This window comes from Pristis pectinata, chromosome 9, assembly GCF_009764475.1.
Source record: "Pristis pectinata isolate sPriPec2 chromosome 9, sPriPec2.1.pri, whole genome shotgun sequence".
Taxonomy (NCBI): Eukaryota; Metazoa; Chordata; class Chondrichthyes; order Rhinopristiformes; family Pristidae; genus Pristis; species Pristis pectinata.
Genome location: NC_067413.1, coordinates 76,298,041 through 76,317,897, shown reverse-complemented (window position 1 = coordinate 76,317,897; position 19,857 = coordinate 76,298,041). Strand labels below are relative to the sequence as shown.

At 39.9% G+C, this 19,857-nt stretch overlaps 1 protein-coding gene across 1 annotated transcript in view; it reads right to left on the bottom strand.

Annotated features, from left to right (window-relative positions):
* Window positions 1-977: 977 nt before the first annotated feature.
* Window positions 978-19,857, bottom strand: part of chd7 (chromodomain helicase DNA binding protein 7) — a 187,084-nt gene continuing 168,204 nt past the window's right edge. The window contains 7 exon segments of the mRNA XM_052022851.1: window positions 978-3,517; window positions 4,475-4,579; window positions 7,849-7,989; window positions 9,304-9,528; window positions 13,985-14,080; window positions 14,082-14,109; window positions 14,111-14,430. Coding sequence (XP_051878811.1) covers window positions 2,603-3,517; window positions 4,475-4,579; window positions 7,849-7,989; window positions 9,304-9,528; window positions 13,985-14,080; window positions 14,082-14,109; window positions 14,111-14,430 — 1,830 coding nt within the window. The 3' untranslated portion in view covers window positions 978-2,602.

Below are 19,857 nucleotides of genomic sequence, written 5' to 3'. Positions count from 1 at the left end.
CACCTAATGGTCATTTTCCAGCAGAAAGTCAAAGCAAGCAGAAATCAGCACTTTGATTGTGTGCCTTTCTTGCCCAAGCACATTTGCTTCCCATCAACTAATCCAGCAGATGTTAAGAATCTGCATGGTTTATTCACCAGAAATCCAGTAAAGAAATAAATCACAAACGCTGATGGAGGGATAACACTCAATTATTGTTGATAATGACAAACTCAAATTATACAATCCAGAAAATTAAAAGCACCAGCATCATGCTATTGGAAGTTGGGTTTCAGTATCAGCCGCCATTGATGACTATTTAAGACATTCATGATAACATCTATGAAATAATAAAAGTTGCAAAGTTTTAAATTGCAAGTTGTGAAAATCAAAGGAAAATCTTCCCTAGTGTGCTAAGCCACAACAGCACCAGGAGAATCAAGTTTTATGGCTCCTGAGAAGCCCAACATGAATAGGGGAGCAATGCTAGATTTGCTGCTTGGAACTGTTGCCATTTTAAACAGTTTCAGAAAAATAATGTTAGAAATTGCTTTCGCTGATTTCCATATAATACTGAAAATAGAAATTAGTGACTAATTCGTCTCTTTTCATGGCTGTTTATTACATTTGAGGCTGAACTGTGGAATATTTCTCTGCCCATTTAGCACTCTCCCCTCACCTTAGACCAAAATAATGCTGTTTGAATTAACTTTTAAATATTTGCTAAGAAATCTTTAGGAATCCAAGTTACTGAAGGAAATTGATGTGAAGCATTGACAGTAACTGAAAAATAAGTGATGATAATAAAATGATTTACGAAAGTTACTTCAAAGTACAATAGTTCTTTAAGGCATGACATTGTGAAACTAAGCTGACCACTGGCAGAAACATAAATTGTACTGGATATCAAACAAATTAATTTTCTATAGTTTTCCTTTAATGTATACCTGAAGATCAAGTTTTGCAAGAAATGGTTAACATCAGTATACAAAAGGGACAGATTTCTAGGAGTGAAAATCCCAAACTTCACACTTCCAAACAGAACAACTCCTTTTGAAAGCTGCAATACTGGATTTATTATTCACTGATTGTGGTAAAACTCACATCACACAAGAAATACTGCATTACAATTTCAAAATTTCTTCAAGCAGGTTACTGTAGGTATTGAATTGCATTGTTGGAAATTAGACCAAGGCTAACCAAATTTAAATTCATTGATTCCATAACAGTTTTTTTTCACTACCTGAAATAATTCTACCAGTTGTCATGTAACAGGATGGCGTTACAGCATAATGAAGTGTGGATTCTCCTCACTCCACTTCGTTTTGTTTTCACAATCCTTGCTCATCTACAGTTTACACCACAATTGCTTCTTCCAGCTATGCAACGTGGCACCTGCTCAACGAGAAAGACTTAATTTCTGTTTTGCTACCAACATAATGGTTACGATGATGCTGTGCAGTATACCATCAGCATTTCTAATAGGTCAAGAGAGAACAGAACATAATGAAACCAGGATACCTAATACTGAATTGGTTTAATAATAAAGCTAAATTTCTTTGTATTTTAAGTACATGTATTGTCCATTTGTAAACATTTACTTCACCAATAAACCAAAAAAAAACTTTCCAGGAGCCAGAATATGGTATGTGTTTCTATTGCTACTAAGCAATGTAACTAGTGAACACCAATCATAATTTGGTTTCTCTAGAATTTTGCTTTTTCTACAGTACATGTCACTGCATATCATGGGTCACTTTTATTAAAAGCATCGTTACTACAGTTGGCAGCAATTTACATCTTATCTTACATGATAGCAGTTTTCAAAATTTTTTAAAAAACATCACAACAAAGAAAACATACATTTACAAAGTCATGTTTGTAAACTTCAATGCTAGTAGAACTGAGGTAATGCTGTTTAGCTTTGTGGCTAAAGTAACAAAGTCCTTTCTTTAGAGAAATGTACCTGAATTTTGTTTACAACAGTGCATTACAAGAAAAAAAATCATGAGACAATGCAAATCAACTGTAGTTTATGTCAGAAATTGTGTCACCCTTCAGGCTTTTTATTGTCCAGATTTTTTTTAAAAAAAACATTCAACAGCTGCCAAGTTATTGCTGTGCCTCCGGGGTGAGACCTTCACACTATCGTGGGGATTGTCAGTGTGGACTCTTTATATACAGTCAAATCTATAGGCAAGATATGTTCTACAATGACTTTTGTCCATCTGTGCTCTTCACAGCAATGTTAAATATACATCTTCATTATTCCTTTATCAGCAGAAACTACTTCGGTCATTAACAATCACATGCCATGATCGAAGTTTGTTGCGTATCACAAATTACCATTGGTGAAAAACAAAAAGCAGAGCATTTATTTTAACTTCATTCCTTAAATTCAGACACAATTTTGAACTTGATAGCGCTTCTAGGATAATAAATAATGCACTGCATAATACTTATGACCAAGACATCTTTGACATCTGCATAACATGACTTGGAAATTTGCTACACTATGTTACAGAGATAGCTTAAAAAACTATGTGTGGACATTTAATGAATATGTAAACAGTAGGACTACGACTTGAAGAGTTTTAAAACACTTAAGTAACTGGAAATGTAATTAATCCTCATCTTCCTCCTCTTCTCCCTCAACTGAGTCCAACCCTGTTGCCTGTACCAATTCATCTTCCACAAGAGAAGAATCTGCTGGCTTACTGGGGCTTCCCACAGGATCACTGTCATCTGAGTTGGCTTCTCCTTCAATAAAACTGCTGTCTTCAGTTTTGCCATCTGTCTTATCCTCCTTGTCATCACTTGAGCTTACTGTGCTCTGCAGTCCAGCCAGTGCAGTATGAGGAAACCCAGACAAGGTCATTCCCAGGCCAGGAGGAAGAAACATAGATGGGTAGAATAATCCAGGAGCCATAGTGGAAAGCAAGAATGGGTTGAATGCGAGAGGATTGTTGGATAGTCCAGTGGTTGCAGTAGCTGTGAAAGAGCTTGAACTTGCACTATTAGAATCAACTGCAGATTCTGCACTGTTTATTTCTTTATCTTCATTTTCTTTATCATTTTCTTTATCATTTTCTGTCTTAGATGAAATACCACTTTCTGTTTCACTCGGAACCGACGCTGCTGAAGAAGTACTAGCTGTAGCAGTCAAGGGGTTGCTTAACAAGCTTCCTAGTCCAAACATATTGGGCAGTCCTGCCATGCCTGGGAGCATCAGTGGTAGTAAAGAAGCAGGGTTTTTTGTATCTCCTCCTGTAGCAGCTGTAGCAAGGCCTGATGGGAAGCCCATCAATCCAGCTAACTGAAGACTCTGCAGGTTTTGTAAGTTCTGGAGGCTTGCAAGATCCATTCCAGCAAAAAGACTGTTCATCAGTAGTGGGTTTATTCCTGAAGCCGAAGCAGCAGCTGCCACCGCAGCTTTGGCAATCTCACTCTTAGGCCGTCTTCCTCTCCTACTTGCTCCCTCCTCTCGAACAACTGGTCCAGTGAGAACACGGTCAAACATGGACTCTGGTAAAAACCCCTGGAAAAAGAACAGCAGGGTCACTACAATGAACCCTAAACTGCACTGAACTCCTTATCATTGATTTACAGCTTCAAAAACAAATTTTGATTACACACTAATATCACTCAAGATATTGAAAACCTCTACATTATCTATTCAAATTCCCAAATACTGTGCACCCAGAGATAAATGCTTTAGTGCTGCAGTGACAAGATAAGGGTACTATTTCAAACCTAAATTCTGCCAACATACAACAATGCCAACACTTAGGGAAAACTAATTTCAGTCAAGATTTGATGGATAGCTGCCAAATGTGGCTCATCAGGAACATTATCACATACAGAAATAAGAGCATATGAAAGTGAGATTTATAGCGAAAAACTAAATTCCCTAATCAGTACAGTACTTTAACTTCCAGAAAAATAGTCTGAACTACACTGTTGAATTGTCATTCATAAACCACTCAATTTTTACCAAACACAAGTCATGATAATGTTTCATATAACATGACTCAATGATGACCTTTTAAAGTGGTCTTATGGCACTTGTAATCTATTACAACTTGATTCAAAAACAGTCATCACTTGATACAACTTTAACTGATCTGGCATAAAAACTGGGTGATCCATTATTAATCTTGAACAGAAATAAGCTCCAATTCCAAAGTCAAAAGGGTAGGAATTGATCCTCTAGTCCATGCACTAAATGAACAGTGTGTGTGTGTTGTGTTCCACTTCTGAAAGTTTTTCCCACTAACTTCAATGGAGCCAAATGAGGCAGAGCACAATAAATGCCACCGTATTGTCTTTAGTGCTTGAGGCCAAGACAAATGTCCACCCCAAGACAATTCATATAGCCCATGATTAATACATTGTTATACACAGACCTACGAGTTCTACATTGTTATACACAGATTCTCAAACACAATAATTTTATTTTGTTAAGGCTGGTCATGACAAGAAAAGCCACACTTACAGATTGCTTGACCACATCAGCCCAATCAGGTGCAACAGCAAACTCAGGATTTTCTTCAAGCCATCTCGGCAAATCTTTCATTGGTGGGGCCATGGCACCACCCATCTAATAAATATGGAAAAAAAAGTATTAAATAAATCACAAAGCATTACTCGAGTTATTAACTCAAATTCACATATTTAAATTCACAGAGCACAGAAACAGACCTTCTACCCACCACATCCAGGGTGACCATCAATTACTGATGTGCTCTAATCCCATTTACCAGCACTTGGTCTGTAGCCTTCAATGGCTCAGCAATTCAAGTGCTTGTCTCAATATTTAAATATTGAGTCTACCTGCCTCCACCCACCACCCACTCAGGCAATGCATTCTAGACTACAAACAATTGCTGGCTGAAAATGTACTTCCTCAGATCCCCTTTAAACCAAAGCCATGTCCTGTAGATTTTGATGACTGTGTTCTGGGGGAAAAAGTTTCTTACTACCTGTTTATGCCCCTCATAATTTTGCATACCTCTACCAGATACACCCCTCAGCCTCCTCCACTCCAAGGAAAACAAACCTAGTCCCTCATTACTGAAACACTCCACCCCAGGTAACATTCTCTGTACCCCAGGTCCTCCTTATAGTGTGGTGACCAGAACTGCACACAGTACTCCAGTTGTGGCCTAACCAAGGTTTCATAAACCTGCGCCATAGCCTCACTGTTCTTATATACAATTCCTGGGTGAATGAAGGCTATTATCCTGTAGGCTTTCTTTACCACCTTATCCACTTGTGGTGTCTCCTTCAAAGTCCCTCTGTTCCTCAATACTTCCTCGGGTCCAACTGTTCAATGCTTATGTCCTCTTATTTGTCCTCCCATTAGTCCTCCTAAAGTGGACCATCTTTCATTTATCAGGGTCAAATTCCATCTGCCATTGTTCTGCCTATTTTACCAACTGCTTGGTATTTTCTTGCAACCTAAGACTATGCCCCTCACTGTCATCAACACCAATTACCACAGAACAGTACAGCACAATACAGGCCCTTCGGCCCACCATGTTGTGCCGACCTTTAAACCACTCCTAAGACTATCTAACCCCTTCCTCCCACATATCCCCCCATTTTAAATTCCTCCATATGCTTACCGAACAATCTCTTGAATTTGACCAACATACCTGCCTCCACCACCACCCAAGGCAGCACATTCCATCCACCAACCACTCTCTGGGTAAAAAAAAACCTCTCTCTGATATCTCCTTTGAACTTCCCCCCCATTACCTTAAAGCCATGCCCTCTTGTATTGAGCATTGGTGCCCTGGGAAAGAGGTGCTAGCTGTCTACTCTATCTATTCCTCTTAATATTTTGTATACCTCTATCATGTCTCCTCTCATCCTCCTCCTCTCCAAAGAGTAAAGCCCTAGCTCCCTTAGTCTCTCCTCATAATCCATACTCTCCAAACCAGGCAACATCCTGGTAAATCTCCTCTGCACCCTTTCCAACACTTCCACATCCTTCCTATAATGAGGGGACCAGAACTGGACACAGTATTCCAAGTGTGGTCTAACCAGTTTTGTAAAGCTGCATCATTACCTCGCGGCTCTTAAACTCGATCCCCCGACTTATGAAAGCTAACATCCCATAAGTTTTCTTAACTACCCTATCCACCTGTGAGGCAACTTTCAGTGATCTGTGGATATGAACCCCCAGATCCCTCTGCTCCTCCACACTACCCAGAATCCTGCCATTAACCTTGTACTCCGCCTTGGAGTTTGTCCTTCCAAAGTGTACCACCTCACACTTCTCAGGATTGAACTCCATCTGCCACTTCTCAGCCCAGCTCCGCATCCTATCAATATCCCTCTGCAATCTTCAACAGTCCTCCACACTATCCACACCACCACTGACCTTTGTGTCATCTGCAAACTTGCCAACCCACCCTTCTATCCCCTCATCCAAGTCATTAATAAATATTACGAAAAGTAGAGGTCCTAGAACCGATCTTTGTGGGACACTGCTAGTCACAGCCCTCCAATCTGAATGCACTCTTTCTACCACAACCCTCTGCTTTCTACAGGCAGGCCAATTTTGAATCCACACGGCCAAGCCTCCCTGGATCCCATGCCCTCTTACTTTCTGAAGAAGCCTACCATGTGGAACTTGTCAAACACCTTACTAAAATCCACGTAGACTACATCTACTGCACTACCCTCGTCAATCTGCCTGGTCACCTCCTTAAAGAATCCTATCAGGCCTGTGAGACATGATCTTCCCTTCACAAAGCCATGCTGGCTGTCCCTAATCAGTCCATGATTCTCTAAAAGCTCATAGATCCTATCTCTAAGAATCTTAATTACCATCTGCATCATCTGTAAATTTACTAATCACACCTCTTACATTCATATCCAAATTGTTAATACACATAACAATAAGGGCAATTTCAGATCGAATATTGTGTAATGAAAGAGTAATTAAATCTTGTACATGCAAGGCCTTGCATAAAAAGTGACCATAACGTAGGGTTTGTATTATGATTTGAAGTATGTTAGTTTCATCTGAAATGAGGGTCATGAATCTAAGCAATGCAAACTACATTGAGTATAAAAGTTGGAAGGTCATAGTATGGTTGTACAAGACCCTGGTGAGGCCGCACTTGGAGCATGGAGTTCAGTTCTGGTCATCCTGATATAGGAAAGATATTATTAAACTGGAAAGAGTGCAGAAAAGATTTACAAGGATGTTGCCAGGACTTGAGGGACTGAGTTATAGTGAGAGGTTGGACAGGCTAGGTCTTTATTCCTTGGGGTGTAGGAGACTGAGAGATGATCTTATAGGTGTATAAATTCATGATGGGCACAGATAGGGTGAATACACTCAGTCTTTTCCCCAGAGTTAAAGAATAAAGAACTAGAGGGCATAGGTTTCAGGTGAGAGGGAAAGATTGAGGGGAAAGAACTTGAGGAGCAATTTTTTTTTATATATAAAAAGGGTGGTATGTATGTGAAATGAGCTGCCAGAGGAAGTGGTTGAGGCAGGTTCAAGCAAAGCTGGAGAGAAAGTGAGTTATTGATCATTGATTGCATTTGGTGCTTGCAGAATCTTGCTATGCCCAAAGTGGCTCATCTGTGGATGCAAAATAGGCACAGCATGTCAAAAGTAATTTATTAGGTGCAAAGCATCCTGGCACATTCATTAATAAAATCATTTCTGCACAGTAAATTTGGCTGTATTAATATCAATACTAGGACATCAGATTTTGTATTGTTCTGGTAGGTGTGCTAATTGTCTAGGAACTTCAGTACAGTTTATTGTTGACATTAAGCATCAATTGTCTAGAGCAAAATGCTTCTGCATATCTGATTACCACTTTTATCTTCAAGTAGCCATACCTTTTTCCCATTTCTTTTATTAACAACAGGCACTCTTTCATCTCCTGTCAAAGTGTTAACATCCAGTTTGTTAGGATTTCTGCAGCGATGCCTTTTCTGTTTAGGCTTCTGAAATGGGGTCAACAGCACTTCACCACTCTTCTGTGGAAAGAGAAAGATGTTATATATTCACTTATTTATCATTTTGGTGCATGCGTGTTTTGGAGCCCTGCAAAAATAAATTCATATGGTCAAAATTTCTAAATATCCCATTTTAATTATTGTTTTATTCCATACATTTGATGAGAAATGTAAACATTCCAACTGACTGCAAGTTCTGTACTGTGGAATTATCATTTACACAAATATAGAATTTTGAGTTGTTAAAGCCTGTAAAAGTGTCTAGTCTCAATACATCATTAGAGCGAAGATTTTGGAATGACCTGACCGAGGTTTGTAAGTTAATGAAAGGAATAGACTAAATAGACTGGGGTCTATAGGAACAAGTGAGAATAAAGCTCCTTTTTTGGATAAGATTGGGATCTTTTTTTCTAAAGATAGATACTGCAAGAAATTTCAGGACAATTTTTTTTTTGCATGTGTTTCTATTGATGGCTGGCAAGGAGTTTTTCCAGATTCCCTTTATGAACCATCCTAACTGCATACCACCCAAGTTCCTGCTCACCTATCACTTCAATTCTACATCACAATCCCACTCTTGCCTCTGACACTGTTCCAATGCAAGCTTGAAGAACTTCATTTCACCTTATGACTTGTTATGAAAGTCCTCAGGACAACACAGAATTCAACAATTTCCGGTAACCAGCCTTTCCAAAAAGTGGGCAGCAGCCATCTCTCTCTACAGATGTTGCCTCACCTGCTAGGTATTTCCAGCATTCACTTACTTCAGATTTTCAGGAACTGCAGTATTTTACATTCAGTTATATTTTCCCCACCTCTCCTCCATCTGTTTATATCTCCTCTGTTCAGATCATTTGCAATTAACAAGCCATAACATCCTTTGTGATGACACCATCATTTTTTGTGTCAGTCTATCATAAATGGATCTTTTATTCTCTCCACCCCTCCTCCTCCACAAAAATTCTCCCAGGTCTGATGAAAGGTCATTGAAACATGACCATGTTTCTTTCTTCACAGAAGTTGCCTAACCTGTGAATGTTTTCAGCTTTATCTGCTTTAATTTCAGATTTCCATCAATGGACTGGCAAGGAAATAATATTTTCCAAAAAGAGTCACAAAATCAGCAATGAATTAAAACTATTAAAACCACAAAGCCTACTTATGATTTGCAAACTTCAGTGCCTTGTCACTCAATCTAAAATATTCTGCTGGGACAAGCCTGAATGTTGTTTTAGCTCTTGCTTCATGAAGACCGGCTTGCTGTTTTTTTTATAAGATAAATTGATATTGCCTTTCAAACATTATACCAGGCAACATTTGTACTGCAGTACTTACTGGTACATAACTAGGCATATCCACTGTATAAGCTGGGTGAACTTTCAGCCATTCCACCAAATCTTTATTTTTAGGGGCAGCTTCGCCTACAAGCCTGGTCCCATCTTCCAAGTTAACAACAGGGATGTGTGCCTCTGGGTCCAACTGACCAGGAGATGGAATGTTTCTTAGTTGTGATGCTGTCTGCATGCTCTCCTCAAAAGCTTTGGTCACTTCTGCATCATCCTGCATGTAGAAATGCATCATTACTAATACTGCGACAAATAATTGCTTGTCTATACTATTAGATTCTGTGAATGAAAACTCAGGAAGGTGGATAGAACATTTGGTCTTTTAAATATCTGATAATGTGCACTGCTGTTGGCTTTCACCAGCCTATGGAATTTTACTTTATTGACAAATGATCCTGTACCTTCCAATCAGGGAATTCAGATTTGATTTTCCTGCATGCAGTTACATAGTCACTACTGCATCTAGGGTTTGGGAATGAGGGTGCATTAAAACACAAATGACTACAGAGATCATGGAGCAAATCAAGGGAGTGACGTGCAAAGACATCTACAGAAGGACATGCATCACTGAGGTAATGGGCTTATGCTTCAGAGAACATTAGCTCAAATCCCATCATGGCAGTTTGAGAATTTGAATTCATTTTGCAAGATATAATTTGGAAAGAAAAATCTGAAATCAAGCAGCTTTTATGTTTTGGCATCTGTGGAAGAAACATAAAAGGATATAAATACTTAACAGGTTAGGCAGATCTGTGGACAGATAATCAAAGATCATGTTGATGACCTTTTAATAAAACAGTTCTGAAGGAAGGTCGCTGACTTGAAAAGTTAACTTGTTTCCCTTTCCACAGATGCTGCCCGTCTTGCCAAATATCCTTGTTTGTATTTTAACCTTAAATCAAGGTACTATTAAAAATTAAGTTTGGTTTCCCTTAAGAACAGGTAAAAGCAGCAAACTATCCCATTTATTAAAAGAGAGAATTACAAAAATGATCTGGACAACTGGTAATCATGTATCATTACTGCACAATAAAGTAGTTATCCAAATAAAATAAACTACTACAAAAATCCAGGGAAGTAAATCTGCCATCTCTTCCCAGTTTGGCTCATGCAACTTCATAACCACAGCATGTAACCAACTCCTAATTGCTGCATGAAATACCCAAGTAAGCCATTCAGTTGAATCAAACTACAGCAGTGAATAATAAAAAAGAATAAGCAGACGCCAGCCACTGTTGATTTGGGCACCAAATATAACAAAGGCATATTCAGCTGTCAATCCTACAAAGTCTTTTACTCCAGATTTTCAAACTCCGGAGAGCTGCCGCACAATCAAACAACTGCCCTAGAGTCATACTCGCAGCAATATAGCTTTCAGCCCATACCAAGCTTGTCCATTACCTAAGTATAGCCCATCACACCAGCAAGACAGGCTAGCTGAAGTGGCAGCACAATAAAATAGTCACCAGGGAGCGGCACACGAGTACTCAACATTTATTCCAGACACCATGAAATCTCTTGGTATCATGTCAAACATGGGCAAGGAAATCACCTGCTCATTACTACCTACCATCTTCCTCCAGCTGCTGAGTCAATATTCCTCCGTTTTGAACAATATTTGAAGCAGCACTGAGGGCAGCAACAGCACAAAATATACCCTTGGTGAGGAACTTCAATGTACATTACCAATCGTGGTTCAGTTAGCACCATTACTAATTCTGAAGGACACTACCCTATGGTGATAGAACCAACAGCTCGATGTCAACCTCAATCTACTTTGCTTTGAGGATACAAGGTCCTACTTTCACAGACTTTATGCTCTAATTTATGGTGAACTAGTACCACAACATATTTAATCTAGCAGCTCAAAACTGGCTATCCAAGAGGCACTAGGCACTATAAACAGCAAAAATATATTTTACTGTATTCTGTTACTTCATGTTTTACTATGTTCTTCACTAACATTACCATCAAGTTAGATGGGTCAACATTGGTTCAACGGGTGTAGAAGAGCATTCCAGGAGCATCACCAAGTTTACATAAACATCTGGTGACATCTGCTAAATATACAGAAAACAACCTGATATTAAATAGTAGAAGCAGCATGCTTAGAGAGAAAACCCACTGACCCCACAACTAATGGATCAGATCAAAGCTTTGCAATCCTGCCATATCCAGTCATGAATGATGGAGGACAATGAAGCAGCAAGAGAGCTCAAGGAACACAGGTATTCTTAGTAATGGCAGTGTCCAGCAAACAGGAAAAGACCATCTTCAGCCATAGATAACCAAGTTTATAACATATCTCTGCCTCTTCCTGAGGTTCTCACCATCACAAAACTTGTCCACAGCCTGATTCACACCACATTAAGAAACCAGAAAAAAAAACACTTTGGAATCTTGACAGTGTGATTACAAGAGTAGGATTTTGCAATTTTTAGCGAGTTGTAGTGTTGGAGACCTGTAAACTAGATCTAGCTGTACCCATTACCAAAACTGTTCCACCATGGGAAACTATCTACTTTTGCCTGGCCACAAGTCAAATTGAGCCAATAATCCTTCCCAATTATCAGCAAAACGATGATAGATACTGCTGACATGGCTATCAAGCAGCACTTTTTCACCATCAACTTTGTCAACAATGCAGAGTTTGGATCAGGCTAGCATTAGTTGACTCTAGTTCTCATCATAGTTTTGGACCAAACATAAACCTACAAACTGGGTGAGAGTGACATCAAGGCAATATTTCATTGAATTTAGCATCAAGGACCTGGAGGAAAATTGAAGTTAATTGGAATGAAGAGGAGATCTTCCTTTGATCTAGCAGTGAAAAGCTATGTTTGGATGGTTTAAGAGTACAATCATCCCAGACCCAGGACATCACTGTGGAAGGCTGTCAGAACATTGATGACCAATGTCTTCTGATCTTCAAAAACTTTCTCTCCATCAATGGATCTGAACAGTGATGCTCATTGACGAATGCCAAGTGTTTAAATCCATTCATAAGTCCTCACACAATTAAACAGTCTTATCCATGCAGTGAAAGCTGGACAACATTCAGGCTTGGGCTAATACGTAGCAAGTAACATTGTATCAAATAAGTACTAGTAAATTCCCAAGTCTAATCACCTCCTCTTGATATTCAATGATAATCGATCATCACATCAAGACCTTAAGGATCAATACAAACTGAACATTTAATTACACTATAGTATACATAAATTCTGTGATAACAGTGGGATTCTGCAGTGACCGACTTGCCTGTTGTCTCCTCAAATCTTTTCCACTTTTTATAAGACACAAGAACATAATGGAATACTCTGCACTTGCCTGGATGAGTACAACTCTAGAACGCTCATGAAGCGCATCTTTCACTACAAAACAGTGTGAAATCTATTACCAGCTAAAACATTAACTCCTTCCATCTTTAGTGAACTAACTTACTGACATCTTTGATAAAATACCTACTTTAAACCAATGATCACTGCAACATAGAACCAGATGGATGGGGATACCATCATCCCCAAATTTCCCTTCAAGCAACTCAATCCTGACAGAAATACATCAATCATCATTGCTGGGTCCAAATCCAGAAAAAACCTATCCCATTGCATTGTGAGAATACATTCAACAACTTATCTGTAAGAGTTCAAGGTGGCATTTCATCAGTGTCTTCAAGAGTAATTAGGGATTAGTAATAAATTGACCAAAAGAATAAAAATCTATACTCAGGGAACAAATTAATAATGATATTTTCCTGAATAAATTTGCCTGGCCAAATTAAAAGTATGCCTGAACCCAAATATATATCTGAACAAAAAAATGTAATGTGCTTTACATACTGTATATTTTGGATCTGTTTAAGGAAGCAGCCCAATTTCAGTGCATTTAACACCCAAGTTCTTGGTTTATAGGATACATCTGTTTTTCACATCTTAACTATAGCCTAAAGCAGAGTATCTTCATTGGTACAACTGAGAATACCAATACAAAAATAAATGATTTACAAAGGAGGGATGGTACAGCATAAAACTGCACGCTCTTACTTTCAGCTGCAAACCATGAAATTGGTAATGGACATCACAACGCTGTTGATGCTGCTCTGAATCTCTTGCAAGAGTTATAATGTGTGGACATAGATTAATTCTGCCACTCATTTTCAAATGAGACCTTAAACCAAGATGCTGTCTATACCCCCTGGTGTAGGTAAAACAGCCATGGCGCTATTTCAAAGAATAAATTATCTTGTACCCTGGCTGATATCTTTAGTATAAAACTTTACTAAATCAGATCATTTGGTTATTTTGAAGTTGCTGTTATGGGAACTTGCAGTCCACAAAGTGCCATTTTCTACAACCCCATTGTAACCACACTAAGGTACTTTATTGGCTATGAAGCACTGTGGGATTATTTCTTTCCTTATTCTTTCAAGCTGCCAAACAAATGCTCTCTTGAGCAGCATCAACCCAAAGGCATTTTCTGCATATTATCTTCTCATATTTACCATTAATAACAGGTGAAAAATCCTGCTTAGATCCTAGCAATATATGAAAAAGGAAAACCATCTTCATTACTTTGAACTGATTTCACTCAAGATGGGGGTGGGTTAGAGAAATTATGTACAAGAAATTCAAAAAATCCAAGAGCTTCCCCTTTTAAGTGTTACTTACAGCATTTAATGTTGTCCGTTTGTTGTTCATAAATAAGAGATCAAGTCCCTCCACATTTTTCCTCCTTCCTCTTCTCCTTTTTATTGGCATTTCCCCCATCAACTAGTGAACCATTATCATAAGTCCAGTGGTGTTCGTGAAAGGCCTGCTTGCAGCATTTCGACATGGGCTTTATAGGCATCTGATACTGGCACAGAGGCATTCGGCAAAACATACTTGGGATTAACAGAAGGGTTACTGACTGAGGTAGAACTTCTCGCCTCTCTGGAGGCTTTTGATAAATCCACAGCTCTCTCCTGTCCACTATCTGAGGCTGCCTGGGACTCACGAAGCTGAGCCACCATCTCCATCAGGTTTCTTCGTCTTGCAGCTCGCTCAGCTTCTATTTCAATCTTCTTCGTCGTCTCCTTACGTTGTCTTGGAACTGATAGGTTCATTGCATCATCCTGTAATGGAAAACGTACAGATTTCGATACCAAATGCAAAACTACTTCCACTCAGGAGTAAGTTCTATTGTATTTAGAGTACAAGGGCTCTCTGATTTATTATGTATTTGGATTTCAATAGTTAGGAAATTAGAACCCTACTAAAGTCTCTCCTTTTTAAAGATAGGCAAATAAATAGAAGCAAAAAGTCCTGAATTAGAGTACTCATGCAAGTCAGCTCATTATTATTCTAAACAGAACAGGATAAGCTATTGGCAATATCTTAGATAACAAAAGTACCATCTCCCATGAAAGAAGTGCTAATTTAAATGTATCCAATGAAATGAACACCACCTCGAATAAAGCCATGTTCACACTAACTGCCAAGCATCTATAGATATAAAAGTCCCGTTGAATTTTCCTACGTATATTAAGGGAAATAAAGAGTAACTAGAGAGAGGGGGAAATCGAGACCCCAAAGGCCAAAGGGGACACCTTTGTGTGGAGCCACAGGACAATGGGCAAGGTCCTCAATGAATATTTCTCCTCTGTTTTCACTAAGGAGAAAGACATGAAGATTTCAAAACTAGGAAAAGTAAATGAGGTGGTCTTGGGGATAGTTCACATTACAGTAGCAGTGCTGGATGTCTTAAAAGGTATGAAGATGGACAAATCTCCAAGGCCTGACCAGGTATATCCAAGTGCACTGTGGGAAGCCAGAGAAGAAATTGTGGGAGCCCTGGCTGAGATATCATTGTCAGCCATGGGTGAGGTGCCGGTAGACTGGACAGTAGTGACTGCTGTGGTTTTATTTAAGAAGGGTGGCAAAGAAAAACCTGGGAACTATAGACAAGTCCAACATCTATGTAGGTAAGTTACTGGAGACGATTCTGAAGGATAAGATATACATACATCTGGAAAGACAGGGGTTGATTAGGGGTAGTCAGCATGGCTTTGTGCGTGGGAGATCATGCCTTATGAATTTGATTGTGTTTTTTTGATGACATGACCAAGAAAGTCAATGAGGGCAGGGCAGTAGATGTGGCTTATATGTATTTCAGTAAGGTTTTTGTTATAAAATTCCACATGGTAGGCTGCTCTGAAAGGTTAGATCACATGGAATCCAGGGAGAGCTGGCTAATTGGATACACAATTGGCTTGATGGCAGAAAACAGAGGGTGATGGTGGAAGAGAAACAAAGGACTGCAGATACTGGAATCTAGATGAAGAACACGATGATGCTGGAGGAACTCAGCAGAGATGGTGGTGAAAGGTTATTCCTCCTTCTGGAGGTCTGTGACTAGTAGTGTGCCCCAGGGGTCAGTGCTGGGCCCATTGTTGTTTGTCATCTATGTCAAGGATTTGGATAAGAATGTACAAGGCATGGTTGGTAAGTTTGCAGATAACACTAAGATAGATGGTATAGTGGACAATGAAGAAGGTTATGGAAAATTACAGGGGAATCCTGATCAGCTGAGTGGGCCAAGGAACGGCAAATGGAGTTTACAGACGGCCTACTCCTGCTCCTATTTCTTACGTTCTTAAGAAATAGGAGCAGGAGTAGGCCGTCTGGCCCGTTGAACCTGCTCCGCCATTCAATAAGATCATGGCTGATCTGGCAGTGGACTCATATCCACCCACCTGCCTTTTCCCCATAACCCTTAATTCCCTTACTAAGCAAAAATCCATCTGTATCTTAAATATATTTAATGAGGTAGCCTCTACTGCTTCCCTGGGCAGAGAATTCCACAGATTCAATATTCTCTGGGAAAAGCAGTTTCTCTTCATCTCCGTCCTAAATCTATTCTCCTGAATCTTGAGGCTATGTCCCCTAGTTCTAGTCTCACCTACCAGTGGAAACAACTTTCCTGCCTCTATCTTGTCTATCCCTTTCATAATTGTACATGTTTCTATAAGATCCCTTCTTATTCTTCTGAATTCCAGCAAGTATAGTCCCAGGCGACTCAATCTCTCCTCATGGGTGAACTCCCTCATCTCCAGAATCAACCTGGGGGACCTCCTCTGCACTGCCTCCAAAGCCAGTATATCTTTCCTCAAGTGAGGAGACGAGAACTGCACACAGTAATCCCTGCTCTTAAATTCACTCACTCTAGCAATGAAGGCCAACATTCCATTTGCCTTCTCGATAACCTGTTGCACCTGCAAACCAACCTTTTGCGATTCATGCACAAGCACTCCCAAGTCCCTCTGCTCAACAGCATGCTGCAATCTTTCACCATTTAAATAATAATCTGATCTATTCTTCCTTCCAAAGTGGATGACCTCGTATTTAGCAACACTGTATTCCATCTGTCAGACCCTTGCCCACTCACTCAACCTATCTACATCTCTCTGCAGACTCTCAGCGTCCTCTGCGCAATTTGCTTTTCCACTCAATTTAGTGTCATCAAACTTAGATACGCTACACTCAGTCCCCTTTTCCAAATTGTTAATGTATATCGTGAACAGTTGCGGGCCCGGCACTGACTCTTGCGGCACCCTCCCCACCACTGATCGCCAACCATTTATCCCAAGTCTCTGCCTTCTATTGGTTAACCAATCCTCTATCCATGCTAATACATTATCCCCAATTCCATGCATCCTTATCTTATGGATAAGTCTTTTATGTGGCACCTTATCAAAAGCCTTCTGGAAATCCAAGTATATGACATCCACCTGTTCCCCTCTATCTACTGCGCTCATTATATCCTCAAAGAACTCCAGTAAGTTTGTCAAATAGGACCTGCCCTTCCTGAACCCATGTTGTGTTTGCCTTATGGAACCACTTCTATCCAGGTATCTTGCGATTTCTTCCATAATGATAGCTTCGAGCATTTTCCCGACTACAGACGTTAAGCTAACTGGCCTATAGTTACCTGCCTTTTGCTTACATCCTTTTTTTAAACAGTGGCGTGACATTTGCTGTCTTCCAATCTGCTGGGACCTGCTCAGAGTCCAGAGAATTTTGGTAAATTATTACAAACGTCTCTACTATAACTTCTGCCATTTCTTTCAGTACCCTGGGATGCATCCCATCAGGACCAGGGGACTTGTCTACCTTTAGGCCCACTAGTTTGCTCATCACTACCTTTTTAGTGACAGTGACTGTATCGAGGTCCTCACCTCCCATCACATCCATAACATCTCTCTTTGGCATGTTAAACATGTCCTCCACCATGGAGACCAACACAAAACAGTCGTTCAAGGCCTCAGCCATTTCCACATTACCCAGTATTAATTCCCCCTTCTCATCTTCCAAGGGACCTACGTTTACTTTAGCCACCCTTTTCCGCTTTATATAAAAATAAAAACTTTTACTGTTTTTTTTATATTTTGTGCACATTTACTTGCATAATCTATCTTCCCTTTCTTTATTGCTTTTTAAAGTTTTCCCAATCTTCCAGTTTCCCACTACTCTTGGTGACTTTGTATGCATGAGCTTTTAGCTTGATGCCTTCTTTTTATTTCCTTAGTTATCCAAGGCTGCCTCTCCCTACCATTACTGTCCTTGCCTTTAACTGGAATATACTCTGTTGAGCACCCTGAAAAATCTCTTTGGAAGTCTTCCACTGTTCCTCAACTGTCCCACCGTATAGCCTGCATTTCCAGTCGACACTAGTCAACTCCTCCCTCATCCTGTTGTAGTCTCCCTTGTTTTGGCATAATACACTGATTTTTGATCTAACTATTGCACTCTCCATTTGTATGAGAAATTCAATCATGCTATGATCAGAGGATCCCTAACTACAAGATCGTTAATTTTACCTGTCTCATTGCACAGGACCAGATCTAAAATAGCATTTTCCCTGTAGGTTCACTAACATGCTATTCAAGAAGCCATCACGGATGCATTCTAATGAAGTCCTCCTCAAGAATGCCTCGACCAACTTGATTCGCCCTATGTGCAAGTTAAAGTCCCCCATGACAACTGCCGGTTCATTCTTACATATATCAGATATTTCTTGGTTTATTGCCTGTACCACTGTAATGTTATTATTTGGTGGCCTGTAGACAACTCCCACCAGTGACGTTTTCCCTTTACTATTCCTAATCTCTATCCAGATGGACTCAACATTCTGCTCCCTCGATCTTACATTGTCTCTCACTATCACACTGATCTCATTCTTAATTAAGAGCGCTACCCCACCTCCTTTATCTTCCTGCCTATCTTTCTGTATTACCTGACACCCTTGGATATTTAATTCCAACTCATCTCCATCCTGCAACCATGTTTCTGTAACGGCCACTAAATCATTACCCCTTTGTAATGATTTGTGCCACAAGTTCACTGACCTTGTTTCGAATACTACGGGCATACAGATAAAATGCCGTTACACTCATTGTCCTTTTAGAATCTCGTAACCTTTTGTGTCCTTTGCGTTTGACTTCTCTGTACACCACTGTTATTTTTCTCTTTTCTAACTTTTGCTCTGGTCTCTGCTTTGCTTCCCTCTGTCTTTCAACATAGACTCCCATTCCCCCTGCCTTTAATTCAGATAAGTGCGAGGTGTTGCATTTTGTCAAGTCAAATCCAGGTAGGACTTTCACTGTGTTGTAGAAGAGAGACCGAGGAGTACAGGGTTCACTGAAAGTGGAGTCACAGGTAGACAGGGTAGTGAAGGCAGCTTTTGGCATGCTGGCCTTCATAAGTCAGGGCATTGACTATAAAAGTTGCGAGGTCACGGTGTGGTTGTACAAGATGCTGTGAGGCTGCACTTAGAGTATTATGTTCAGTTTTGGTCACCCTGCTATAGAAAAGATGTTATTCAACTGGAAAGAGTGCAGAAAAGATTTACAAGAATGTTGCCAGGACTTGAGGGACTGTGTTATAGGGAGAGGTTGGATTGGCTAGGACTTTTTTCCTTGGAGACTAAGAAGTGATCTTATAGAGGTATACAAAATCATGAGCAGCATAGATAGGGTGAATGCACTCAGTCTCTCTTCCCCCCCCCCCCCAGAGTGGGAGGAATCAAGAACTAGAGGGCATAGGTTTAAGGTGAGAGGGGAAAGATTTAATAGGAACTTGAGGGGCAAGTTTTTTTAACAAAGGGTTGTATCTATGTGGAATGAGCTGCCACAGGAAGTGGTTGAGGCAGGTACAATAACACCTTTTAGAAGACAGTTAAACAGGTACATAAATTGGAAAGGTTCAGAAGGTTATTGCCCAAACACTAGCAAATGGGGCATCTTGGTCAGCATGGACCAGTTGGACTGAGGGGCCTGTTTCCGTGCTCTATGACTCTAAACAGAATAAAATCTTAATCATTAGCCCTGTTATTACTACCTTGTGCTGTCAGGTGTCAACCTTATAGTATGAATTCTTGTATCCACTTATGTTACTCTGTCCACAAACTTGCCAGAAACCTTACCTCCTTTTACTAGTGATTAGTTTTATTTGCCTAGCTCCTCAGCCTCCAATGTAAACGTGCTTCAACCAACTTAACTTCA